The sequence below is a fragment of the Copadichromis virginalis genome, linkage group LG4 (genome assembly GCF_057382275.1).
Source record: "Copadichromis virginalis isolate Kocher_CV1m ecotype Utaka linkage group LG4, C_Virginalis_male_GT1.1, whole genome shotgun sequence".
Classification (NCBI taxonomy): domain Eukaryota; kingdom Metazoa; phylum Chordata; class Actinopteri; order Cichliformes; family Cichlidae; genus Copadichromis; species Copadichromis virginalis.
This window is the reverse complement of record NC_140621.1, coordinates 4,294,897-4,322,677: the sequence shown is the minus strand read 5'-3', so window position 1 is coordinate 4,322,677 and position 27,781 is coordinate 4,294,897. Positions and strand designations below refer to the sequence as shown.

General features: G+C 42.4%; 1 protein-coding gene across 2 annotated transcripts; it reads left to right on the top strand.

Annotated features, from left to right (window-relative positions):
- The first annotated feature begins 6,139 nt into the window (after positions 1-6,139).
- Positions 6,140-27,080, top strand: pih1d1 (PIH1 domain containing 1). Of its 2 annotated transcripts, none has more exons than XM_085453210.1 (11): positions 6,140-6,244; positions 10,293-10,383; positions 12,926-12,983; positions 13,114-13,302; positions 16,815-16,876; positions 17,029-17,110; positions 18,366-18,462; positions 18,652-18,678; positions 18,758-18,845; positions 21,274-21,417; positions 25,988-27,080. In XM_085453210.1, the coding sequence occupies exons 2-11, from the start codon at positions 10,303-10,305 to the stop codon at positions 26,021-26,023; spliced, it is 864 nt and encodes a 287-aa protein (XP_085309336.1). In that variant the 5' UTR covers positions 6,140-6,244; positions 10,293-10,302; the 3' UTR covers positions 26,024-27,080. The 2 variants fall into 2 exon arrangements, with proteins under 2 accessions (XP_085309336.1, XP_085309337.1); XM_085453211.1 differs by lacking the exon at positions 6,140-6,244 and adding an exon at positions 6,270-6,345.
- Positions 27,081-27,781: the final 701 nt, after the last annotated feature.

The window sequence follows — 27,781 nt, the reverse complement described above, 5'->3', positions numbered from 1 at the left end:
AAAATAAGTAATCAGTAAAGTAACAGGATTACTTTTTGGGGGAAGTAATCAGTAATTAGTTACTGATTACTTTTTTCAAGTAACTTGACCAACACTGGTTCCAACACACAATGAATGATAAATAAGGCTTATTTTAGTGATTATACAGAATTTGTTCTTCCGGGTGAACAACAGGTGCATGTATCATATTGCTAACAACAATGTTGACATTTGTAAATAAAAAATATTACATTTATTAGTTAAGTAAATTTCCTACACCTGTCATTGATGTTCACAAAAAAAAGTTACCCAGTCCAAAGTTCAAAGGTCTAACGTCATGTTGATGTCCAAACTGGGTCATGGTTGGACGTCCAAATTGCGGACCTAGTTTGCCCATCTGCCACTGAGGGTGCTTAAAAAGTTTTACTCCTGCACCATGGAGAGCGTCCTGACGGGAAACATCTGCACCTGGTTTGGGAACAGCACCAAGCAGGACAGACAAGATCTGCAAAAAGTGGTGCGCTCGGCCGAACGCATCATTCAATCAGAGCTCCCTGACCTGTTGTCCATCTGCACAAAGCGGTGCAAGACTAAAGACAGGAAGATCATGATGGACCTCTTGCATCCCGACAATGGACTCTTCTCACTGTTGATGTCTGAGAAGCGCTTCCGCTCCCTTAAGGCCAAAACAGAGAGAATGAGGAGGAGCTCCTTCCACCAGGCTATTCAGGCCCTGAACCAGGTGTAGGACTGGACTCTCCCACACACGTCACATCTCTGGTTTTTTCTTATAATTTATCATTTCTTACATCAACTGTTATTTGCACATTTTACTGTAACTTTCTAAGTTAAATCTATGAATCTGTAAATATTACTGTCATTTAATGATCAGGCATTGCACAGCAATAAGCATTTCACCTCATGTCATTCTGTGTATGGTTGTGTGTGTGACAAATAAAATTTGAATTTGAATTTAGTTTGTATCCAATGTGTTATGGACCAACTGACCAGATATAGACATGACCTGCATGTAGTGGTGTGCGATGCTGCATATATTGGTATCGATCCGTTACCAAGTAAATAAGGCTGGTATCAGCGATACCAATACTTTTCAATAATAATGATGGATTGCATTTATATAGTGCTTTTCGGGGCCCTCAAAGCACTTTACAATTCCACTATTCATTCACTCTCACATTCACACACTGGTGGAGGCAGCTACAGTTGTAGCCACAGCTGCCCTGGGGCAGACTGACAGAAGCAAGGCTGCCATATCACGCCATCGGCCCCTCTGGCCAACACCAGTAGGCAACAGGTGAAGTGTCTTGCCCAAGGACACAACGACCGAGACTGTCTGAGCCGGGGCTCAAACCGGCAACCTTACAATTACAAGACGAACTGCCAACTCTTGAGCCACGCTCGCCCTATCGTATAAGGTGGATGCGTGATTGAATTGCTAAATCGCTATTAGTTTCAATGACCTTAAGTGTTTTTTGTGATGTTTCCTTTTTTATTATTAAATAGTTAAAATCCAGTACATAATTAGGAGAAATCATTTATTGATAATTAAATTTAAAAAATGCTTTATTATTGTGGCAGGTCGTGGTCTGCAATCAGGTCTCGCCGGCTTAAAACCTGTGCGCTGTCTGTGCTGTTGTTGTTTTTGTGTTGATGGGTAACGCTGGCAGCAGGAGAGCTGCAGCTTTACTGTTACAGCAACCGTGTGATTATTGTAAGGGTAGACAGTGTGCGGCTTGGCGTGAGCCGGAGGCTGGCGCATCAGTCAGGGCTGGTTTGGGACAAAAAATCAGCCCAGGCATTTTGACTAGTGACCGGCCCACCAGGTATTATAGGAAAAGCCATAAAGCCTTTATAATAGCCACGACCAAAACCACGATTGAACATTTTAAACCCTGAATATGTATTCAGTGTTTTCATAAAGGCCTTACTTTTATAGATTTACTACTTGGAAGAACACACATGTGGTTTGAGGCCTGGAAAGTTTGAAACCTTTACGGATCACATTAACGCCACATTCTCCTCCTGAAGGCCCGCAACACCGCCTTCAGGTCAGGAGATGCACACGCCTACTGTACAGCCTAAGCTAAAGAGGGGTATGAAAAAAGCCAAACACCATTACAAAAAGAAGGTAGAAGAACACTTCTCCAACTCCAACCCCCGACGCATGTGGCAAGGACTCCAGACCATCACAGACTACAGGACCACCAAACCCTCCCCCGCATCCTCCTTCCTCAACAAGCTCAACAACTTTTATGCTCATTTTGAGCGAGGGAATCCAACAACTACAACCAAAGCAGAAGTGACGCCGGACCACCAACCACTGACTCTCTCCCCCACCGACGTAGGAGCGGTGCTGAGCAGGATTAATGTCCACAAGGCTGCAGGTCCTGATGGCATCCCCGGGCGTGTTCTCAGAGCGTGTTCTGGGGAGCTTGCAGGAGTGCTCACAGACATATTCAACCTGTCCTTGGCCCACGCTGTGGTACCGGCCTGCTTCAAATCCACCTCCATCGTCCCCATGCCCAAAAACTCCAACCCATCAAGCCTAAACGACTACTGCCCAGTAGCCCTCACCACCATCATTACAAAGTGCTTAGAGCAGCTGGTCCTAGCACACTACAAATCCTGTACCACAAGGTACCGGAACAGCTTCTTCCCCACAGCTGTCAGACTCCTGAACTCCTGACATCTGACCAACATTAAACTCATGGACTGAACATACACACACCCACAACCACCTACACACACACAACAGACAAAACAAACAAATGGACAACTGTACCCTCATACACACAACAATTAATCCTTATGAATAATAATAATAATAATGATAATAATCATTATTAGAATCAGAATACTTTATTGATCCCTGGGGGAAATTATTTTTTTGTTACAGTGCTCCATTATAAACCAACATTAAGACAAGACAGACAATACGCTAACTAAGAATAGTACAATACATACATAGATATAAGTCACTCATAAATAAATAGCTGGAAAAGAAACATGTGTAGTTGTAGCAGCAAACAATGTGTTAAGTGGATGCGTTGTACAGGGAGATGGCCACAGGCAGGAATGATTTCCTGTGTCGTTCAGTGGTGCTTTTCGGTAATCTCAGTCTCTCACTGAACGAGCTCCTGTGACTGACCAGCATGTCATGGAGTGGGTGGGAGGTGTTATCCAACATTGTCTTTATCTTGGACAGCATCCGCCTCTCCGACACCACCTTGAGGGAGTCAAGCATTATGAAGTGCTTGTAACGCATCAAATCAAATAATCTCTTTTCCCCAACCTGGATCCATTTGAGTTCGCATACCGGTCAAAACGCTCAACCGATGATGCAATTTCAACTGCCCTTCACTCAGCCCTCACACATCTGGACACTATAGACTCATACGTTAGAATGCCGTTCATGAACTTCAGTTCAGCTTTCAACACCATCATTCACAAACTGGATCTGCAGAATCAACCTTTTGGGATTTACTTATCTGGATGATTAAGCCCGCATTAAGACATTCATTTATTAATATTTTTAAAATGATAGCAGCACAAACAAAAATTTTTGCAGCACAAACGTTTGACATCAATTTTGTTTGATTTGGGTAATGTGGGTGGTCGATCTTTTGACCATTAATATCTTTAAAACAGAAGCAGCACAAACGACAATTTTAGCACAAACCAGCACAAACGTAGCACAGTTGATTGACACCAGTTTTGTTTGATTTAATTAACATGGGGGGGCTGGTTTGACCTCTGATGACCTCTAGAAATTTTTATTAATATCTTTAAAATGAAAGCGGCACAAACGAAAATCTTTGAAGCACAAACGTGGCACAAACGTTTGATACCACTTTTGTTAGATTTGAAGAAGGTGGGGGGGGCAACTTCACTCACATAAAGCAAATATAGTGGCTGGTGAGTAGGGTTGCCAACTCCCTGAAAAATAAATAAGGGACACCTCGTGGCCAGGGCCGGGCAACCCAGTTGTCTTCACCCTTCCCAGTGTGGTAGCTCTTTTTTTGTGTGTGTGAAATTATTTTTTAACCATTTGACTTGAATTTGATTTAAGCAGATGCATATTCTTTGTGATATGACCATATGGGAAACAAATGATCATTTAGCCATTTATTTTTAGCTCAAAATGACAACATTAACACAGTAAAACAGGTCTCCTTCTTAAACAGAAGCCTGTCATGCTTAACTTTTGAGAATATAAGTAAATCTTTCTTTAAAAGAACTCTGTCCTGCTTAACTTAAAATTATATAAATTAATAGAAAGCAATAGAACGAAAAATATTCTTGTAACAGTGCACATATAGTGCATTTAGTACAATTGGCTTCAGTTGAGGTATTATTTCAGCTTTTCTAATGCTAATCAGCTGCTCCTGTTTGTAAACCCGCTTGTTCCCATGAACATCATCATTAACGCTCATTAACTCATCATCATTATTCATCTATGTATTACTTTTATGTATTATTCATCTATTTGTTGTAATCATCCATCCTTGCAGTTGTTTATTACACAAAATAAATGATATTATCACACTTCTGGCCACATAGCGCTGATATTCACCGCACATGCCCATATTAACCTTAACCAGAGGGTCTAAACAACAAACCAGTGTTTACATACCATATCTGCTTCTGCCGTGGCCTGGTGGACAAAAAATTGGTTAAGGGTTCCCCGAGCTTTCACGCCTCTCATGTTCTTCATGTGCCCACCACTAGAAGCATGCCTATGGAAAAAGTGCGCCGGCACACAGTGCAGTGCGCTTTAAAGGTGTTATCGTGCACTTTCCCAGCCAGGTGTTTTCCTTTTCCCAGTCCTCCCTGTACTTTTGCAGCCTTTTTTCTTTTCTTTCTCTGAGGGGAACAAACATTGCTGCTCTAACGCTGGGCTCACACTGTGCGATTTTTGGCCCATTTTGAGCCGATTTTTGAGTGATCGGCCCGATTGTGGCCTTCATCGTGCATCGTGTAGTATACGTGGGGTAACGAGAAGCGATTAACACCTCACGACCAGCTCCCGATCATCAATCGCCCGTGAGGGTGTCACCACAGCCGCTCACACTGCTCATGCGCAAACACGTAAACATCGGTGAAAAAGACGGAGCAGCACGGCTGTGCAGCGTGTGATCTGGACACAAGTGATGGAGGCACTTGTAGAACTTTGGAAAGCTCATCCGAGCCTTTTCGATGTGGCATCACAAAATTATCACGACCACAACAACCGTGAAAATAGTTGGATTTACACTGCTGCTCAATCACAGCTGCCTGATCATGTTTTTCATTAGCAATTTAGCAAAGTTGATGGTGGTGGTGTGTCTGTGTGAGTGAAAGACAGAGAGAGAGAGGGAGCGACAGATTTTCTGTTATAACCTTCATGTTATGGAGGCACAGTGTGAGCACTCAGGTCGCATCAGAGCATCGGGCCGTATAGTGTGAGACCCTGCATCGTGACCTGCAAACTTCTAATCCCTGCGAGTCAATCGTGCAGTTTGAGCAAGAGCTGAATAACGTGACTGAAAAAAATCGCACAGTGTCTGCCCAGCTTTAGGTTTACTGTCATCCGAGACTTGCACCGCAGTGTCGGGGTTTGTTTCCCTGTTGGCCATGCTTCTTGTTGTGGTCATCTGTTGTCTTCCGGTATTTTCTCCGCAAGCGACCTTTCCTCGACCAATGAGATGAGCGGTAATCTGAATTGTCATACTCGAATTGTCATAAGTGTGCTGTCAGCTCATTGGTCACAAAGCAGGAGAGGGGCTGGGAATTATGTTTTCAAACAAAGCGTTAATTCCATAAACATTTATAGACTACTTTTGATTCTCACTGTATTACGGGACAAAGTGCGTCCCTTATTAGCTCAATACGGGACGTGTACTTTTGTTTCGAAATACGGGACGATTCCGTATTTTAAGGGACGGTTGGCAACCCTACTGGTGAGTGCATACGATTAGTTTGCCATATATTTTGTGCTGGAACAGTGAAAATAATACAGCAAATATTTATGATGAATGGCTGAATTTCGACCTCTCTACCTAAGAAATTTCTCAATTTACACAGTAGCAGCAAGGCTATGTTTACAAATGAATCGCTTCAGCCCATTTGTAGGAAGTCGTTTTCGGTCAGTTCAGTTTACGGATGATTTTATTCTGAAATTTCTGGTTCGGAAGTTGCCATTGGAACGCTGTGACGTCTAACAACTGCGCGACATCTAATAGCGATTACGGGCACGAGAAACAAGGTAAACAGACATCTATTTACGCACCTTGTAAACATAATAAATTGCATAACAGAAGTGAAAATGACAGGAAACGGAAAGCTAAAAGGAGAGGTTTTCGGCTGGTAAGCTAGTAAACTAAGGCTAAGCTAACGTGTTTATACGGGTAGCAACATGGACAAACATGTGCATAAACAAGTAGTTACGATCTAGCCAGTAGTTTTATGTTGCGCTTTGGGAACATGAAAGAGTTCATATTCGCCAGTTTGGCTGTACACCTAATAGTGTCAGTTTTGCTACTAATATTATTATTGTGTTCACTTTAATTCTCTGATGCTCATCTGATGTTTTATTTGGTATAAACTGGTAAAATTCTGGAGACATTCTTCAAAGATTTTGCTATATCCAAATAAAATTGAATTGAATTGAACATATTGGCATGATATATACTTGTAAATGCACCATGGGGGGCTGTGTTTCCAGTGTACCGGAAACAGAATTCCGGTACACTGTACACTGTGTATGTTACTGTATTGAGAACAAAGCTCTTGAATCTTGAATAACATCATGCAATGCTTTTTCACACAGGGCCAGGGAGGTATGAATAGCTTTTTGACCTTAATAAATAAAAATTATCATTTAAAAACTGATTTTAGTGTTTACTCTGTTAATCTGTATAATATTTAAAATTACTATGATGATCTAAAACCTTTAGGTGTGACATATGCAAAAAGCTAAGCCAAATACTTTTTCACAGCACTGTGTATGGGTCAGATCAGAGGTGTAGCGCTACTTGTTTAAATAGGAGACTTCATTGGTCATGCACGCGTCCATGTGCACAAGCACCTTTGTCTTGTAGCTTTTACCACATTCAACTCTAACTGAGCAAAAGTGATCAGCTGTCAGACTGAGTGTAATAACATGACATCATCTCTCTGGCCGTCTTCATCAGTTCTTACATGCTGCGTGCAGCTCTCCACTTCCTGGATGTCTTCTCTCTCTTTTTCTTTGTTTCCTGTGGGATTGATGCCTGCTCTCTTTCGCCCAGGCCTGATTTAGACTTCAGTGGGCAATCTTTGTCAAGCCTATAATGTAACTTATATAAATGGCCAGTGGCATCCTTGGTATTTATGCTTGTCTGTGGTGCATTATGCGTTAATGGCCGTGTGGTCATGACCTGATGTTTTATACGTGATGCCAGCCAATAAAGACCAATAAAATGCTGATAATTCTTTTGCTCTTTGGTGCTCACTCTTGGTTGTGGTATCTTTTTTTCATATTTGTTTCTTTTTTTATCCTTCACGTTCATTCTGATAGTTTCATCTTCTGTGAATTCAGTGCTTGTGTTTCTCTGGTGTAGATCTGCTACCTGTGTTGTTCTTAATGTGTGATCTGTGGTACACAGGTAGGACACTACCATACACTTTTCTGCATGAAATTTTATACCTTGCACATGACACATAATTATGCCCATGAACTGATCCATAAGTGAAATTATTTTTTTTTATTCAATTTTATTTATGTATTTATTTATACAGCTCCAAATTATGAGAACAGTTGCCTCAAGGCTCTTTATTTTGTAAGGTAGGCCCTACAATAATACATACATGAGAAAAACTTAACAGTCATACAAACCCCTATGAGCAAGCGCTTTGGCTACAGTGGGAGAAAAACTCATACAATCATTATCTTTGAATGCAGTAGCTCCATGCAGGAGCATGCACCGATTAGTACAATGTTTTTTCATCCTTGAGCTCTAAAAGGCTGATGGAGTAGTTTGTGAATGCCATGACTTTCAAAATGACACCATAGATGCATCTACTAAAAATCTCAGACTAGTTTGAACCTCGATAATCTTGACCTCAAGGTCAGAGGTCAACATCTACTGAAAGGAGATGCACCTGCTATTGCTATTCAGAGGTAGCAATGGCGGAAACTAGTATTTTGTGCATTATTAAACGTTTTAACACGCTTTGGTGACGTGATTGTGCAGCACTTTGCTGATGGCTATCAAAAGCGTCTGGTTGAGGAGCAACTTGCTAAGAGACACTGAAGTCAAGTCAAGTCAAGTCAAGTCAACTTTATTTGTCAATTCTGCCACATGTACAGGACATACACAGAATAGAAATTGCGTTACTCTCAAACCCTAGTGATTAGAAAAATGCAAATAAAATAATTAAAAAGTAAAAATTTAAATAAATTTAAATAAATACAATACAATTTTACGTATAACAAAAAAAAGCTATGCAATATACAATATACAATATTCAAGTAAGAAGGCATAGTGGTGCAAAATAGGCAATATAGTGCAAATGGGGATTTAGTAGTGTACGGTAAGAGATAGTGTAACAACAAAGGCTTATGAGGTCCAATGCTTAAGCAGTCCAATGCTCCACAAAGTGACTGGAGCAGGCCAGTGAGTGCGTCAGAGAGTGAGTGTGTGTGTGTGTGTGACAGAGTTCAGTGAGACCGTGGTGGAGAAGAGGGGAGAGGGGGGCAGAATCGGGAGGGAGTTTAGCTTCCTGACAGCCTGATGGATGAAGCTGTCCTTCAGTCTGCTGGTCCTGGCCTGGAGACTCCGCAGTCTCCTCCCCGACGGCAGCAGCTTGAAGAAGCTTTGCATTGGGTGCGTGGGATCAGCCGCTATGCAAAGGGCTTTTTTAGTGAGACGGGTGCTGTAAATGTCCTGGAGGGAGGGGAGAGAGACACCAATGATCCTCTCTGCAGCTCTCACTATGCGTTGGAGGGTTCTATGGCAGGACGCATTGCAGGCTCCAAACCACACAGTGATGCAGCTCGACAGGATGCTCTCGATGGTGCCTCTGTAGAAAGTGTGCATGATGGGGGCTGGAGCTCCTGCTCTTCTTAGTTTGCGGAGAAAGAAGAGACGCTGCTGTGATTTCTTGGCCAGTGCTGTGGTGTTGTACGTCCAGGAGAGATCCTCTGTGATGTGCACACCCAAGAACTTGGTGCTGCTCACTCTCTCCACAGACGCTCCGTCAATGGTCAGAGGAGCATGTTGGGTGTGCATTCTCCTGAAGTCCACAACAATCTCCTTCGTCTTCTCCACATTCAGAGAGAGATTGTTGTCAGCACACCACGTGGCCAGGCGTCTCACCTCACTTCTGTAGTCGGTCTCATCCCTGTTGCTAATGAGACCCACCACCGTTGTGTCGTCCGCAAACTTGATGAAGAGGTTGGAGCTGTGTGATGGAGTGCAGTCATGGGTCAGCAGAGTGAAGAGGAGGGGGCTCAGCACACATCCCTGCGGGGCCCCCGTGTTTAAAATGATGGTGCTGGATGTATTACTGCCAACCCGTACTGCTTGAGGTCTTCCGGTGAGGAAATCCAACAGCCAGTTGCACAGTGAGGTGTTGAGCCCCAGCTGGACCAGTTTTTGAGTGAGCTGTTGGGGGATTATGGTGTTGAATGCTGAACTGAAGTCTATGAACAGCATTCGAACATATGAGTCTTTTTTGTCCAGGTGTGTGAGTGCTGAGTGGAGTGCAGTGGAGATGGCATCATCGGTTGAGCGATTGGGCCGATACGCAAACTGGAAGGGGTCCAGGGAGGGGGGCAGGACAGTCTTGATGTGCTGCATGACTAGTCGTTCGAAGCACTTCATCAGGATGGGAGTAAGTGCAACAGGACGGTAGTCATTAAAGCAGGAGGGAGATGACTTTTTTGGAACCGGAATGAACCAAGTATTAGTGGGGATATGTAGATATTTGAGGTTGTATTCACATTTTACATTACACATCCATTTTATCTTATTAAAGATGTATACTGCACAATCATTCCACCCTGGAAAAAACAATTAAGGATTAAAAAGCCCAAATTACCAGACCTTCATGCGGCTGAATGTCCACTGATGATGAAGATGATGAGTGTGCATAAATTTCTGACCACAGCTTTACGCTTCTGCCTGTAAATCTGCCTCTTGAAACTGGTTGTTTTGGTTGTCAGTGTTTTGTAAAGTTTATGAGAATAGCTGCAAGCATGAGCAAATTTAGTAACATTGTTATTATTAGAAATGAGTCAATTAAACAATTGATTTCTTATATGATTGTAGGAGTTGCTGAATGATGACGGACTCGTCGCTTCTTAACTCTGAGCTGGACTTACAGCAACAGGAAGAGTTGTATCAGCAACTACTGTTACAGGTAAGTTTGCTTTTATGTTAACTGTGATCACATGGTAACGCATTTACAGTGGAACCCCCACTTATGAAATTAATTCGTTCCCGAGGGTCTTTCGTAAGTCAAAAATTTTCGTAACTCGAAGCACCCATCGCACCTTTTGAGTGAACGATAGGCTACAGGCTAATTGCTAACTTCAACAACAATATGTCGTTCAAGTGGAACGAAGTGCAAGTACCAAAGCCAAGGGGGTTGGCACATGATTCGGAACGCATTGTGGGCATTTCTGGGCTCAGCCAATCAGAGCCAGCGGATTTCGTTATGCAGGCATTTTGCCGTAACACGGGCAGAAATATTGCCGTTAAGTGCCTTCGTAACTTGAATTTTTCACTAAACAGGATATTCGTAAGTCGGGGTTCCACTGTACTTGGCAAGTGGTCAGCAGTTCGATCCTAGCTGGAGACAGAAATCCCCACAGGGTGTTAAATAGTAAAACACAATAAAGGAACAAAGGTGAATTGTTTTGAGGTAAAGCTGGCCCTCTGACTTAGTCGTGCTACATGAGAAACAAAAATCTGACAAAATGTTACATTTGGTCATGGAGGAAAATTTGTTTCATATGTGTGGGTGAAATGCAATGGAAGCATTTGCAGTAACTGCTAGTCAGCCCTGAAAGACTCATTTTAATTTTTTTCCCATCAGCCTCTCGTCAAAGATGCGTTACAGGCTGAGATGTGTTGTCTTGCTGCATCAGCCAAACTCTGTTGTTTACAAACAGATGTTCTGTTATTTTCTTGTGATATGCTGCTATCATTCACAGCTCTTTGTTTCACAATGATAATGCAGCTGCACCATTATGAGCTCACTATTATGACTCATATATGAGATAAACGTGGAATGTGTTTTCTTTTTTTCATTGTCAACAAAAAAATTTTGATCTCATCGTTTTTTTTGTTGAGAATGTTGGTCTCATCTGTCCCTAAAACTCTGTTTTCATAGTAGGACTGACTGACTATGTCAAAAATCCTAATCACAATTGTGTTTTTGCTACTAAGATTAAAGTTATATTTATTAAACTTAAAGCACTCATGTTAAACGGTGGGTTTCTTGAACAGTAAATATAGGGTCCTGTACAGAAGTCTTGAGCAACCCCGTGTTTCTTAATATTTTGATAGAAAAATAGGAAACTGTATAAACATTGAAAGATTCCTGCCTTCATCAGTTCTTACATGCTGCATACAGCTCTCTCCTCCCTGGATGTCTTCTCTCTCTTTTTCATTGTTTCCTGTGATTTAGACTTCAGTGGGCAATCTTTGTCAAGTCTATAATATAACCTAGATAAATGGGCCAATGGCGTCCCAGGTATTTATGCTTGTGCCTGCCAATAAAGACCAATAATATGCTGATAGTTCTCTCCCCCCTTGGTGCTCACTCTTGGTTGTGGTATGTGTTTTTCATCTATTTCCAGATTTTGTTCATCCTTCATATTCATTCTGATAGTTTCATCTTCTGTGAATTCAGTCTTGAATCAACTTGAATCTTTACTGAAGCTCAGTATTTGAAACAGAGTTCAAGCTCACTGCTGTGATAAATCATAATTAATATAATAATAAATATAATATTGGCCATATTATATTTACATTACCAAAGTGTAATACACTAGTCTCATGAGTGACATCAAGGAACATTCATAAAAAAACAAATGAACAAAAACATTTTTTTCCTTCATTTCTGTCAAACAATGCTTATGAAACCTTTCTAGCGGTTATTTTCATGGTTGCTAGGCAACCTGAGCAGCACGACAGAGGCTAGATCGTCCCATTTCACAAGCCTCGCACTTCCGCCCTCCTCGCTCTTCGGAGTACCCGGCCCATATAGACCACGAAGCCCGGGTCCTACGAAGTGTGCGGCCCCTGAATTGGGACACAGCTAGTAACATACCTCGCTCACTTACAATAACTTAAATGCACATGGACCAATCGCATGATATGCACAAGTCACTTTGCAGGCCCACATGGGGTTTTGAGAGATATCACCCTCCAGCCTTCCGCAGATCCAGAAAATGTACGGTGCATTCAAGTCCCAGTGGGAAAACTGGGACATCTGGGTTTCCTCTGTATTTTCTTCTCCAAATAAAGCAGGTGTTTCTTTTTCTAAATAAACAGAAGAGCTCATCACTGCTCGAGTAGAAAGCACAGACATTGTTGGCATATATGCATTCCAGATGATGACTACACGTCATGTAGAACCATCTGCAGCTAAAATCAAAAGTCATAGCTGTGCTGAATATTGCGACGTTCATGTAAACTTTAAGATAGACATGTGAACGGAAGCCTACCCATAAACAGAGCTGGCCTGTGACATTTAAAGTGCACTCAGAAAACTTGCATTGTTTATATTGTCCTCTGTTCGATCTTGGGAAAATAAATTTGTACAGAAAATGTTATTGAAAAATCTCCATGCACAAAAACTGTGAGAATCACAGATGACATTTGATGTTACAGGTGTTTTTTTTCTTTGCTGTGAGTTTGCCAAACAATAAATAATATGTGTAATATTTGTTTAGACCCTTGGACAGATCAACAGTGAAAGTCCAGACTCCAAAGTAATCCGACCGGAGCCTGGTGAGCTATGTCACAGATAGATAGTATATATAATCTTTACATTTTGGAACAATACTCTTAAGTTTGCTCATTAATACAAAAATTTCTTTTTGTGTGTTTTTCCCTTTGCCTTTCCTGTCCCACGTGTCAGGCATGTGTGTGAAGACTTTCTCAGAGTCAAACAAGGAGAAGGTATTTATAAACGTCTGTCAGTCGAACTCAGTCCCGCCTCCTCCAGAACTCTCCAGAGAGAAGCTTGTGGAGCTGCTCCAATCAGACGATCCTAGCGGCTTTCGAGTTCCCATGAGTCTTGGCGAGCCACACACAGAAATAGACAATAGTACGTAACCGCCAAACATGTGATTTTGTATGTCAATGCTTTTGCATTCTTTCAGAAATGTAGCTGGGTAATTATGTCATTGGCATCAGTGAGCCACTGTCAATACAGTGGGGCAAAAAAGTATTTAGTCAGCCACCGATTGTGCAAGTTCCCCCACCTAAAATGATGACAGAGGTCAGTAATTTGCACCAGAGGTACACTTCAACTGTGAGAGACAGAATGTGAAAAAAAATCCATGAATCCACATGGTAGGATTTGTAAAGAATTTATTCGTAAATCAGGGTGGAAAATAAGTATTTGGTCAATAACAAAAATACAACTCAATACTTTGTAACATAACCTTTGTTGGCAATAACAGAGGTCAAACGTTTACTATAGGTCTTTACCAGGTTTGCACACACAGTAGCTGGTATTTTGGCCCATTCCTCCATGCAGATCTTCTCGAGAGCAGTGATGTTTTGGGGCTGTCGCCGAGCAACACGGACTTTCAACTCCCGCCACAGATTTTCTATGGGGTTGAGGTCTGGAGACTGGCTAGGCCACTCCAGGACTTTCAAATGCTTCTTACGGAGCCACTCCTTTGTTGCCCGGGCGGTGTGTTTTGGATCATTGTCATGTTGGAAGACCCAGCCTCGTTTCATCTTCAAAGTTCTCACTGATGGAAGGAGGTTTTGGCTCAAAATCTCACGATACATGGCCCCATTCATTCTGTCCTTAACACGGATCAGTCGTCCTGTCCCCTTGGCAGAAAAACAGCCCCATAGCATGATGTTTCCACCCCCATGCTTCACAGTAGGTATGGTGTTCTTGGGATGCAACTCAGTATTCTTCTTCCTCCAAACACGACGAGTTGAGTTTATACCAAAAAGGTCTACTTTGGTTTCATCTGACCACATGACATTCTCCCAATCCTCTGCTGTATCATCCATGTGCTCTCTGGCAAACTTCAGACGGGCCTGGACATGCACTGGCTTCAGCAGCGGAACACGTCTGGCACTGCGGGATTTGATTCCCTGCCGTTGTAGTGTGTTACTGATGGTGACCTTTGTTACTTTGGTCCCAGCTCTCTGCAGGTCATTCACCAGGTCCCCCCGTGTGGTTCTGGGATCTTTGCTCACCGTTCTCATGATCATTTTGACCCCACGGGATGAGATCTTGCGTGGAGCCCCAGATCGAGGGAGATTATCAGTGGTCTTGTATGTCTTCCATTTTCTGATGATTGCTCCCACAGTTGATTTTTTCACACCAAGCTGCTTGCCTATTGTAGATTCACTCTTCCCAGTCTGGTGCAGGTCTACAATCCTGTTCCTGGTGTCCTTCGAAAGCTCTTTGGTCTTGGCCATGGCGGAGTTTGGAGTCTGACTGTTTGAGGCTGTGGACAGGTGTCTTTTATACAGATGATGAGTTCAAACAGGTGCCATTCATGGATTTTTTTTTCACATTCTGTCTCTCACAGTTGAAGTGTACCTCTGGTGCAAATTACTGACCTCTGTCATCATTTTAAGTGGGGGAACTTGCACAATCGGTGGCTGACTAAATACTTTTTTGCCCCACTGTATGTGACATATTGAAGTCGCGTTTGAATTTGCGCTTGTTTTTTTGCTTTCACTTTGCAATCGTGCGAACTGTGTATAGAGAGCGACAGCACTGATCTGTGAGTGATGATAATTTGTGCACCAATTCCTCTGACATCGTCTTATTAATCGTTAGCTTACTATGCAAACATGACAAGTGAAATCTCCCGCAGCTTAAACATGTGAGAGGTTGATTGTGCAGAGAATCGCTGAGCTTATGTGAGTGCGTGTGTAAAAGCAGCAGGATATATATTTTAGTTCTGCTGAGCCAAATAAGACAGGTCAGGGTGAAGAAGTGACAGCCAAAGAAAAGCTTACCACGAAACGGAAAAGTTATGACAAATAATAATAATAATAATAATAATAATGGATTGGATTTATATAGCGCTTTTCAAGGCACCCAAAGCGCTTTACAATGCCACTATTCATTCACTCTCACATTCATACACTGGTGGAGGCAGCTACAGTTGTAGCCACAGCTGCCCTGGGGCAGACTGACAGAAGCGAGGCTGCCATATCACGCCATCAGCCCCTCTGGCCAACACCAGTAGGCAAGTAGGGTAAAGTGTCTTGCCCAAGGACACAACGACCAGGACAGAGAGCCCAGGGATCGAACCGGCGACCTTCCGGTTACAGATGCGATTCCCAACCCCCTGAGCCACGGTCGCCCAAATCAGACTATAAGGCAAAAAGAAAGTGCAGCTTTATGGTTTCATGGACAAAAGAATTTCTGTGGCTGCAATATGACGAGCTATATAACCAGGGCTGCACATAAGTGGTCCGCAGGTGCGCATTCGCTGTCGAAAAAAAAAACGCGCACAAGATAAGAAGTTGCAACGCGCGTTTGCGTACATAAGATTTTCAGGAGGAGGACAGACATTTGTTTAGAACTCTTAAAGATGTCGAAGAAGCTCCTTTAAGCAATTACTTTGGTGTTCCTCTACCTCCAAAGAAATGTCAGAAGGAGTCCGGACCACAAAAGAAGCACGTATTCTCGGAAAAGTGGTTGCAGGAGGTGAGCTGGCTTCAAACAAATGATGAACGCACAGAGATGTGGTGCAGAATGTGCCGTGAAAATCCCACTCTAGGACAAAAACAGTGCTTTTTATATGGACGCAAACGCGCGTTGCAACTTCTTATCTGGTGTGTCTTTTATTTTGACAGCGAATGCGCACATGCGGACCACTTATGTGCACCCGTGTAAATAACATAATGTTCTGCTGGGTGTGTTGTTGGTTTTCTCTCGATTTCTGAGTCGACAAGCGCCTTTGTTACTGGGACCAGTCATTTTAAGAAAGGCCCCCATTAGAACCCATGAGAAATGCAAGAAATGCATTATTGCTCAGTCTGACTACTATGTAGTCTTCCTCTTTGCCCAGTATATCCAATAGCCCTCCTCTGCACATGTCAGTCTTGCCTCAAACTGCTTAACCTGAGCTGTTGGTCACTTCTATGTTCCAGCACGGATGGGCACATTTGCAGGATCATAAGTTACATTTTAGTCCACTGCCTGGATTTATTAAAATTGTCTTTATTTGGGGAGTTCCTGACTGAGGCTTCCTCTGTTAAAATCACCAAGAACAATAACTAAGAAGTCTGCGATTCTTTGGCAAGTGAGCACTGAGCCTGGTGTATATACGATGGTGTATATACGATGGTGTACACACACCGACCAGAATGAATGAAGGTCAATGGTTAATTTAAAGGTTAATGAAACAGTGTTTCTGAATAACGATAACATTGTAACAATGTACGGTACGTGTTGTTTACCTCATCTCTCAGTTGTGTATTTTAATGTTGTGACTGACTGGTCTAAGGTCTACACAACATCAGTCTGTATTCATCGTCTTTCCTGATTCAATTTGCCGACAGGATGGAAGCGTTTCAGCTTCCTGTGTTGTGGTGAAAGTATTTTTAATGTTTCTTTGTCTGTTTCAGGCTCTCAGGGTTGCACAGCTTATGACGTTGTCATTAACCAGGACTTCTTCCAGAAGTGTCAGGTGTGTTCATGTGCCTGTGGTTGTTTTCCTTTTGCAATCAAAAAGGAATTTTTTATTTTATATTCCTTTGACTCCTCATTGCACTGACCTTCATTAACTTTCTTAATTTATAAACTCTGCATAAAAAGTGTTGTATGATTTTTGTCTTGCAGAAGGATCCCTTATTCCAGCAGTTTGTTATCCTCGTGTCTGTAGAGGGTTTAGAAAACAAATACAATCTGGAGCTGAGTAGAGGTTAGTGTGTCTGTGTGTGTCTGTGTTAATAATTCTTGTTCTGGACGTACTCCGCGCTTGTTGTTAGGGGTGGGTTTCGATGATCGCGTTTCCAATTAAAATCGAGTCTAGCTTGAATAACGCCATATTATCAGATTCATTAAAATCCTGAATCGATTTTTAAATATAAATTTATTTTGCCCGAAACGCCAGAATCTCAGGTTAAACCTCACAAAATTTCAACAACCACTAAACAGCTAAAACAGCAAACCAGAGCATGTAAGCAGATTCTGCACAAAGACATAAACACAAAGTGCGGACCGCCGACGCATCAGAATCAGTGAGATGTCGCCTTTCTCACCTGACGACACGAACACGGACACGGTCGGGCTGAAAGCCGCCGGCGCACTGATGTTGATGTTTCGGGGGGTCCATGCTGTGTGTTTACGTCCTTTTTGCATTTGATTCTGAAGCTGCAGGTTTTATCTCTCCAAACAATATTGACTGAACCAGCAGCAAAAGAAGATCCAAACTAAACTTCACATTTCGCTTCACACAAACATCGTCATGAATTCACTCTGACTTTTGCTGTTTTGCTTCCACCACGATAAAAATCACACTTCATGCACAGCTCTCTCTCTCTCTCTCTCTCTCATGAACAGTTTCCCATCTAAAAATCTGTTTTCTGCATTATTCGCTTGCTTATCACCCACCAGTCTACCGTTGTTCACAGCGCTGTCGGCCGCTGTGTTTTTTACTTCTGACAAGAAAGCCTCATTTCTGCTGTTTAATCGGCTACTAAATAGATTTAAACTTTTTAAAATTATGCAGAGTTGCAAAATGCTTAACTGTGTCTCTAATAAAACCTCTGTAACTTTGCTCTGCTTCACTTCAGCAGCATCAGGTAATGTTCACATGCTGATTCATGGTTTTCTTCTGTTTTTGATCTACTGCAGAATATTTTTAAGGTCATCTGCTATAAAATCCCAGGCCAGGAAAATCTCCTTCACGTTTTTCTGTGTTTTATCCTCAGTTACTTTGACACAAAGGGCTCTGCTGTGATGCTCACACCTTTGATAAAGTCTCAGAAGTGTCAGCTTTTTTTTTATAGATATAAAAATATGGAAATGTACTGATAAATGATAAGAATTATAATATTTCTGACTGTTCAAGGCAAAATTTCCACGATTGGAATCGAATCAGGACCTTATGAATCGAATCGATTCTAGAAATCAGTGACGATACCCAGCCCTACTTGTTGTGTGTGTTTTTGCAGAGTGGAAGGTCCTGAAAAACAGAAAGTTTTTGGGTTCTGTCAGTGAGCAGAATATCCGCACAAAGAGCAGGCCGGTCATTGAAGAGCTGCAGCCTCCGTATGTACCCCCACTGTGCTCAACAGAAAACACACTGACACACATCATTGCACTCGGCTTACTCAATAAAGATGCAGGCCAATTTGCATCACTGCTGTAGTGATGCAAATTGGCCTGCATCACAGGAATCTGTTTCTGTATAATTTGCAACACATGTTGAAATTTCTTTGGCTTTCTTTCATCCCGCAGGGAGAAGTCACCCGCAACCACTAAGAGGTGAACCTTTGTTCATTGTCCTGTTTGTCTCATTTTCCACGAAAAGCAACGTGATCTGAAATGTCAACCCTTTCCTCAGTTTGCGCAGACCAGAGTTCACGATGATTGTTGAGCCTCCTGCTGGTGAACCAGAGTATCTGATTGCAGAGATAAAGCTTCCCGGAGTGGTGAGATATTAAACAAACACACATAATTAACCACACATTTATTTCAGTCCTCTCTGCCTACCTGTTTCTTTCAGGGTAGACGTCATCCTCAAATACAGGCTGGTTTATTTTAGCTTTACTTTGCTGTTAGGGAAAATGAGATGAGATTAAAAATGTTTTGAAGGTCATTTTTTGTTGTTGCTGTCACAGAGCTGAGGTGTCTTAGCAAGGCACTGGTGTGTGTATATATCTACCGTATTTTCACGACCATAAGGCGCACTGTGCTAAAAGGCGCAGTCTCAGTTATGTGTGCCCTTACTGTATTTAACACACACATAAGGCGCACTGGACCATAGGGTGCATACAAGTACCGTATGCGTATTTAAAAATAAAGCGGGAGCAAACCTGAGTTCGGTACCTTACTCACATTTCTATTGCCGGTAATCGTCATCATCAACAACACACAAGCATACAAGTGTGCGTATTTAAAAATAAAGCAGGAGCAAAACAAAGTTTGGTACTCACATTTTTATCATCAATCAAACCCATGGAAGTCCTCATCCTCTGTGTCTGAATTGAACAGCTGCGCTAAATCTCCATCAAACATGCCAGGTTCACTTTCTTCACCGTCAGAGTCACTTTCCGTGCCGTGCGGCTCCTCGGAAACGATGCCGGCTTTTGCGAAAGCTCGAACAACAGTGCCAGCAGACATGTTAGCCCAAGCATCTACAATCCATTGGCAAATTGTGGCGTAACTCGCCCGGCGCTGCCTTCCACTCTTAGTGAAACTGTGGTCTCCATCGGTCATCCATCGCTCCCAGGCCGCTCGCAGCCTTACTTTGAACGGGCGGTTCACACCGATGTCCAGCGGTTGGAGTTCCTTTGTCAGGCCTCCCTCCCGGAATGACAGCAAGCTCACAGTTCATTTGTTTCACTAGTTTTTTCACATCGGCTGTGAGATGGGCACGCATAGAGTCACAGATCAACAGCGATGGTGATGCGTGGAAAAAACCACCTGGTCTCCTTACATACACCTCCCTCAGCCACTCTTTCATCGTTTCCTCATCCATCCAGCCCTTTTCATTTGCCTTAATGATGATTCCTGTTGGAAACTTCTCTTTAGGCAAAGTCTTTCGCTTAAAAATCACCATAGGCGGCAGTTTCTGTCCATTAGCATGGCAGCCAAGCACAACAGTAAAAGAAGACTTTTCATACCCCGTTGTGCGTATCGCTACCGTGCTGGTCCCCTTCTTCTCCACAGTGTGACTCACCGGGATGTCAAAAGTGAGCGGGACCTCGTCCATGTTAGTGATGTGGCTGGGCTGGATGTTTTTGTCGCCGATGTGTTTGCTGCAGTAGGAGCGGAAGATGGCCAGCTTTTCCTTATAATCCGCTGGAAGTTGCTGCGCTACCGTAGTCCTGGTCCGGATGGAAAAATGGCACCGTTTCATAAAACGAAAGCACCAAGACGGACCTCCTTGGAAATGTTCGATGTTCATCTCTTCAGCTAGTGAAACTGCTTTTAGCCGAATGGTGACCGTCGAAACGCTTCTCCCGCTCGCGCTTTGCTCGATGATCCACCGCTCGAGTCTTTCCTCCAACTCGAGCCACCTCGCCTTATGTCCGCGGAAACTCAGCTGCGTTTTCTTGACCTGCCGGAGCTTGTTTTCCAGCTTCCTCCATTTGCGAACCATCGATTCGTTAATCTTAAATTCTCTCGCCGCTGCTCGATTTCCATGTTCCTCCGCGTAGCTGATGGCCTTCAGTTTAAACTGTGCTTCATAAGCGTGTCTCTTTGCCATTTTCAGGGTTGTTAAAACAACGATGTCCTGCATAATGCACATACCTGTTCTTTTATACAGGTATGTGCGATTGTCCCGGTATATACGATCAACGCCCACACTTCACCCTTTAACGTTCTCATGGTGTTCTCTACTACGTCCTCCTTACAACACATAGGGCGCACCGCGCTATAGGGCGCGCCGCACTATTTGAAGAAAATCTAAGACTTTTAAGTGCGCCTTATGGTCGTGAAAATACGGTAAGTGTTAGGGTTTGCGTTTACCTTGAGCTTTACCCCAGCCTAGAGAAAACATAGAGGAGGAGCAGTACGTCTGTCCAAAACACACTGATATATTTGTCTTTGAATATATCAGAAACAAGAAACAACCTGAGTGGTTAACTTACACTTCAGTGTGGAAACCACTCTCCATTTAACAAAGTCCAGCATAAAGTTAAAAATATGCTTGTTGTTTAAATATTTACACCAAGCTTACAATAGTCACATGTACCTGATGGCCTCCACAAACAGCTGGAGAGGTCTGTGCCAGTTGGCTAAAATTAAAAAGTTGCTTTCTTAGTTATTCTTGCTCAAAACCATCTTAAAAGTAGAGATCGACAGCTCTGCTCTTAAACACGATGATACGATATGTTGATGTCTCCTGCACAGGGGTCGTCTCGCTCTCTGGTTCTGGATGTGGGGGAGGATCGACTGGTGTTAACGGCTCGGCCCTCGCTCTTCCATCTTGACATCTTCCACCCCTTCCTGGTTGACCAGGAGAACAGCGTGGCACAGTACAACAGCAGCACACAGGTACAGAAAATATACACCCTGTTCTTGGACCCTGTCACATACAGGATTGTGTTCGATGCCCATTGTTGTTTTTGGGATTTATACACGAGCTTCTTACCAAGCAGTGCCACCAGCAACAGCAAGCTTGCTGAGGTCAGCATCACTTTAAGTGTGGCTATGTTTCTGGAAACTGCGGCGTAGGACTAAATGTGCTCTGAGGTCATTCTGTAAAACCTTTTAACCCATCATGCACATCCTTTCACTCTGGAGAGAAAACAGAGCAGTTGAAGAAAATTCAAACGGGCACAAGAAGAACCTGCAAGCTTCAGACTACAAGCTGTGCCATGTCATGTCGACTGCAGTAACACCAGTTTAAATATTAATGTGCTATAGAAATGTTATACAGCAATATCATTGCTATTGCAACACATTCCTTAGTGCAAGAGCAGTGTGTCAGCCTCAGAAACTTGAGACAAAAACACACTGTGTGGGCCTTATTCCAGGAAGCTGGTTGGTTAGTTTGTTTAACCTTCACATTAGGGAAACTCTGGTTTTCTGTTCTGGAAAGAGAGTAAACTCATCTTACCGGGGTAAGAGAGTGAGCAGGTTCAGTTCAAGAGCAAGTTGATCTGTAAAAGTTTATGTTTTTACAGTCACTGAAATCCCAGTCAGATGTTAATTTGTAACTTTGTGTCCTTAACACGAGCACTTTAATAGTTGTTCAGTCCTTGAACTATAAGAAGACAGCACAGATTTAATATCGTCTCAGAAAAAGATCTCTGCTCTGCATCTTTGTAACTCTGAGACTCTGAGACAGTGATGATGTCCACAGTAGGGCTGCCACAAATAGTCTAGACTATTAAAATCGTCGACGACTAATTTAATAGTCGACGCGTCGCTTGAAGCTTTGCAAGATCCTGAAAGCCGCAGGAATAAGTAGTAGGATTTAAGAGTGTAATAACGGACTGAAACAGAAGATGGCAGCACTGCATGTACAAGGATGCCAGCTGCTGTTAAGCCCAAAGAAGAAGAAGCTGTGTCCGGTATCGTAGTTGTGTCCAAATTTAGGGGCCGCATCCTTCGGAGGTCGCATTTGTAGGCCGATTACTTTACAGTGTCGCGATGAAGGGTGTCCAAATTCGAAGACTCCTCCAAATGCGGCCTTCATTTCCCTGGATTTGAAGGATTGGTCGGGTGTATCCTTTGTGGCCCAACCTATCCCAGAATTCATAGCGCGGCCCAGCCAGTTCCAGTTTCCAACAATGGTAGCAGCTATTTATTTTCATATTACTCTGATTATTCTTTCTCGGTCACAAAATAAACTTTTAACATATTTTCAGGTGAGAATGTTGCTGTGTAAACTCCAAATATCTGCTCAGTTTATCAAGACATCACATATTTGCAAAAGCGCTCCGACGTTTTCGGACACGTCTGTTACCCACCAGCTCGTAGCTAGCCGGGGTTCGAGGCTCACGAGAACTGGCGAGAACAACGAACTCCCTGCACATCCTTTTCGCTACTCAGGTTAAACATATATAAGTCACTTTGATAACTTAAAAATGTTATTGTTTGGCTTTTTTCAGTATTTTATTTGTTCCTGAGTAAATCGGTTTGGCTGAGATTAAAGTTATAGTTTTTACACAGCTGAATAAACATCAAGCAGACAAATGATTAAACAGAAGTGTGAGATGGTAGCGCTAGTCCACAGAGACTGTCAGTTTCCCCTTTATAATATGCTACACACTGATCAGTGATCAATCGTTAGATGTATAAGTGATCACACTGATGGGAAAATATGGCGTTGTTTTAGTGCCTCTATTCTGAGCACACGTAAAAAAAATGTTGTGTGTTGAGGAGAAAATGATTTTGAGCGAACAAATTAATTTCTGCATGTAAGAAATGTATTTCAGTGTTTGCTAGTATCCACACACTCACAATAGCAGCCCCTCTCGCTCAGTTGTTGGCATTTGCTCTTGCTCAGATCTCTGCGGACCTGCTCTCAGTGTGTCGTTCGCGCTCACAACATTTCTGCTTCATGTGCGCTCAACTCTTTCTGTACACCGTTAGAAGTGTGTCACAAAACCAACCAATCACAGACTTGGATGCAAAAAAAATCTAACTGGCTGTTTTGGTCTCCAATCAGCTTGCTAGCTACTGTAGCCAAACCCAGGCAAATATCCCAGAATGCATTTCTTCCAAACCTCAAATGAGGCAGCGGCGGAGGAACGCAGAGTGGCGGAGTTTAAAATATTACTCTTTCTGGATCACAAAATAAACTTTTAACATACAAAAGTATTGGGCCCCCTTGAACTTTCCCACATTTTGTCACATTACAGCCACAAACACGAATCAGTTTTATTGGAATTCCAGATGAAAGACCAACACAAAGTGGTGAACACGAGAGAAGTGGAACAAAAATCAGACATGATTCCAAACATTTTTTTACAAATAAATAACTGCAAAGTGGGGTGTGCGTAATTATTCAGCCCCCTGAGTCAATACTTTGTAGAACCAGCTTTTGCTGCAGTTCCAGCTGCCAGTCTTTTAGGGTCTGTCTCTACCAGCTTTGCACATCTACAGACTGAAATCTTTGCCCATTCTTCTTTGAAACAGCTCCAGCTCAGTCAGATTAGATGGACAGTGTTTGTGAACAGCAGTTTTCAGATCTTGCCACAGAGTCTTGATTGGAGTTAGATCTGGACTTTGACTGGGCCATTCTAACACATGGATATGTTTTGTTTTAAACCACTCCATTGTTGCCCTGGCTTTATGTTCAGGGTCGTTGTCCTGCTGGAAGGTGAAGCTCGTGGCTTGTGGCAAACTGCAAACGGGACTTCTTATGGTTTCTGTTAACAATGGCTTTCTTCTTGCCACTCTTCCATAAAGGCCAACTTTGTGCAGTGCATGACTAATAGTTGTCCTATGGACAGATTCCCCCACCTGAGCTGTAGATCTCTGCAGCTCGTCCAGAGTCACCATGGGCCTCTTGGCTGCATTTCTGATCAGCGCTCTCCTTGTTCGGCCTGAGAGTTTAGGTGGATGGCCTTGTCTTGGTAGGTTTGCAGTTGTGCCAGACTCCTTCCATTTCTGGATGATTGCTTGAAAAGTGCTCCGGGGGATGTTCAAGGCTTGGGAAATCTTTGTGTAGCCTAAGCCTGCTTTAAATGTCTCAGTAACTTTATCCCTGACCTGTCTGGTGTGTTCTTTGGACTTCATGGTGTTGTTGCTCCCAATGTTCTCTTAGACAACCTCTGAGGCCGTCACAGAGCAGCTGTATTTGTACTGACATTAGGTTACACACAGGTGCACTCTGTTTAGTCATTAGCACTCATCAGGCAACGTCTATGTGCAGCTGACTGCACTCAGACCAAAGGGGGCTGAATAATTACGCACACCCCACTTTGCAGTTATTTGTAAAAAATGTTTGGAATCATGTCTGATTTTCGTTCCTCTTCTCACGTGTGCACCACTTTGTGTTGGTCTTTCACGCGGAATTCCAATAAAAGTGATTCATGTTTGTGGCTGTAATGTGACAAAATGTGGGAAAGTTCAAACTTTTGCAAGCCACTGTATTTTCAGGCGAGAATGTTGTTGTGTAAACTTCAAATACCTGCTCGATTTATCAAGACGTCACATATTTGCATAAGTGTTCTAACGTTTTCCGAGATGCCTGTTACCCACCAGCTGACCGCACAGCTGGACTGCCCATCGGGCACACCCGGTGGGCCGATGGTGATTTTTTCTTTTTATGTTTATTTGTTGTTTTTGTAACGGTATAAACAATGAAAGGTGGTGGATTAGCCAATTGGTCATGATCGACTCTGGGCTGGACCAAGTACAATACATCTGTATTGAGGTGAAGTGTTAAAACATTCTTTTAAATGCAGCTGCCCTGCATTTTTTCAGCTAAACGTGAAACGACTACAGAGCTCTGGTTATCACAGAAACTCAGTAAAGCATCCCTGCTGTGGCTGTTAGAGAGCCAACATCTATCAGTGAAGGCTGACATTAGATCAGATTAGAAAACTGTGGAGCATTAAAGCAAGGTTTGCTGTGAATGTCATTAATCATTTTTATCTAATAATTCAGAAATAATGAAACGAGGTTGATAAATATCATGGTCAGCCCTCCATTTACCTGTTGCCATGGTGAATCCTGATCTCAAAGCTGCATTGCTGGATGCTTTCTTTCCCTACTGATGTAGGAGTACTCAGGATAAACACTCGGATGTTTTGGAGTTTTCTGCTCGAGAACACCCGAGTTGCGAGTTGATCCGTTACAGTTTGTTGGACATGCTTTCTGGAATAAGAGGAGGAGATGCTAGCAGGTGGTGATGTACGACCCAAATCTGCAAGTGCCAAATGATGAACAGTCAAAATAAATCTGAAATAAGTATAAAAATGAGTGAATTAGCAGACTGCACAACGTGAGATGACGAGTAACAGTTCAGAATTCAAATGACGCAGCAGCCACAGGAACCACACCAGCAAAGAACAGCTTAACGTTGCAGCAAACATACACACACACACAACTCAGTCAAATTCAGTCTTTTAACCTGCTGTACGATGTGTTTCTGTTTTCTTTCCCCCAGATCCTCACAGTCACCATGCCCGTAGTGTCTTCATGAAACTGCAGAAGTCTTGTTCAGTTTGTGATGTTTCTTTAAAAAATAATACTGCAGCAATAAAAGTGTTATTCATAAAGTCGTTTAGTGTTGTTTTTCCATTAATCCTCAGTTATCACAAGGATAATCTGGAGGGCCTGAAGTCTGTAAAACCTGTTTGAAAGTTTTCTCAGGCTATTGCCCCACAGTTCATGTTTATTTTTCTTTTCTAAAGCAGATGTTTCAGCAGTTGTTAGACCTGTCAGATTGATTGAGTGCTTTGACATTTTGAAATATTCACACACCATGTAGTAATTACAGGTAAGTTTCAGGTGTCGATGACATATGTTATAACAGGGAAATCGCTCGAAGGTGGAAAAGAAAATATTAATAACACTTCACATTTTGCTAATCCTGTAGCAAAGCCTCTAATCTCTGTGAAACTCCTGCTTAATGAGCACCTGTTGAGTGAAGCGAGGCAATGCCTCTTCACATTATTCTGGAAAACCAAATGTTTTTAGAAAAAGGACAAGAAACAAACATAGCAGCAAAAGGACTGCCATATATCATAAACACATAAAACGCTCATAATAATTCATTATCTTGTTGGAGAAGATTTCTGACTGTAGAGAAGCCTGGAGTTACTTTAAAGTTACTTTAACCAACAACAGCCAGTGCAGTAAATACCAACCATGGTCCCTCATTCAGCTTTTATGCTCCTTATATCTGGAACAAACTCCCAGAAAGCCTCAGATCAGCTGAAACACTCAGTTTATTTAAATCCAGGTTGAAGACTCACCTGTTCTCAGCTGCATTTGAATAAAGTACCAAATCCACACTTTAAGCTTAAATTTCAAAACTTACATTTAACTACTGATTTTATCTACTGTTCTGATTTTATCTGTTTTGATTTTATATACTGTTGTTTGTTTGTTTGTTAATTAGTTAGTTAGTTTATTTGCTTGTTTTATTCAATTTTAAATCATGCTTTTTATTTGTTCTTGTTTCTAATGTCTCTGTAAAGCACTTTGAATCACCTTGTTGTTGAATTGTGCTATACAAATAAACTTGCCTTGCCTTGCCTTACCTCAGGGCAGTGAAGATGATGAAAGAGCAAGAAGTGATTTTACAACTTTGACTGACTGCCAGATTTCCTCTGTGCAACCATTCCTAGACAAGGGCAGAAATGTTACCACGGACAATTTCTTCACATCGCTTTCACTTGAGCAAAAACTTCTTAGACGGAAAACCACCATCCTCGGCACAGCCAGCAAGAGTCGCCGGGAAATGCGATGTGTTCACTGCTACAGATACACATGTGGTAAATGCAGACTACAGATACCATGGCAGTGCCAGGATTGTGAGTGATTGCTGAAAATGTTGAAATGTGCTGACTCACTTTTTACTATTATTTGTAAATATGTGTACAAATAGTTGGGTTTTTTGTACTGTTTTTATCAATCAATCTCAGCAACAAAGGACATACACCCATGTGTGATGATTTCTCCCTAAGATGGCAAACTGAAACACAAGTTTCCTTGTGGCTCAGGAAACTAACCACTCCAAGTTGGTGACTTTTGGAGATTTATTTCCCTGGATGATTGAGAATGCATCAAGACGAACACAAAAGGAAGTTCACAGCTTTTAGCAGCCCCCCCCCCCAGACAAACAAAGAGGCAGTTGGCAGTTAGAATTCTCAGGTAACAACTTAATTTCAATATAAATTGATGACTAGACAATTTAGCTTCCACTTGGCTGAAGCTAAAGCCTAGCTAAAAGCCT

Coding starts and splice junctions, on each gene's coding strand:
- pih1d1 (XM_085453210.1), top strand. CDS start 10,303: ATGATGACGGACTCGTCGCTTCTTAACTCTGAGCTGGACTTACAGCAA. Junction 16,877..17,028: donor ACTTCTTCCAGAAGTGTCAG/GTGTGTTCATGT, acceptor TTTGTCTTGCAG/AAGGATCCCTTATTCCAGCA. Junction 18,846..21,273: donor AGATAAAGCTTCCCGGAGTG/GTGAGATATTAA, acceptor TCTCCTGCACAG/GGGTCGTCTCGCTCTCTGGT.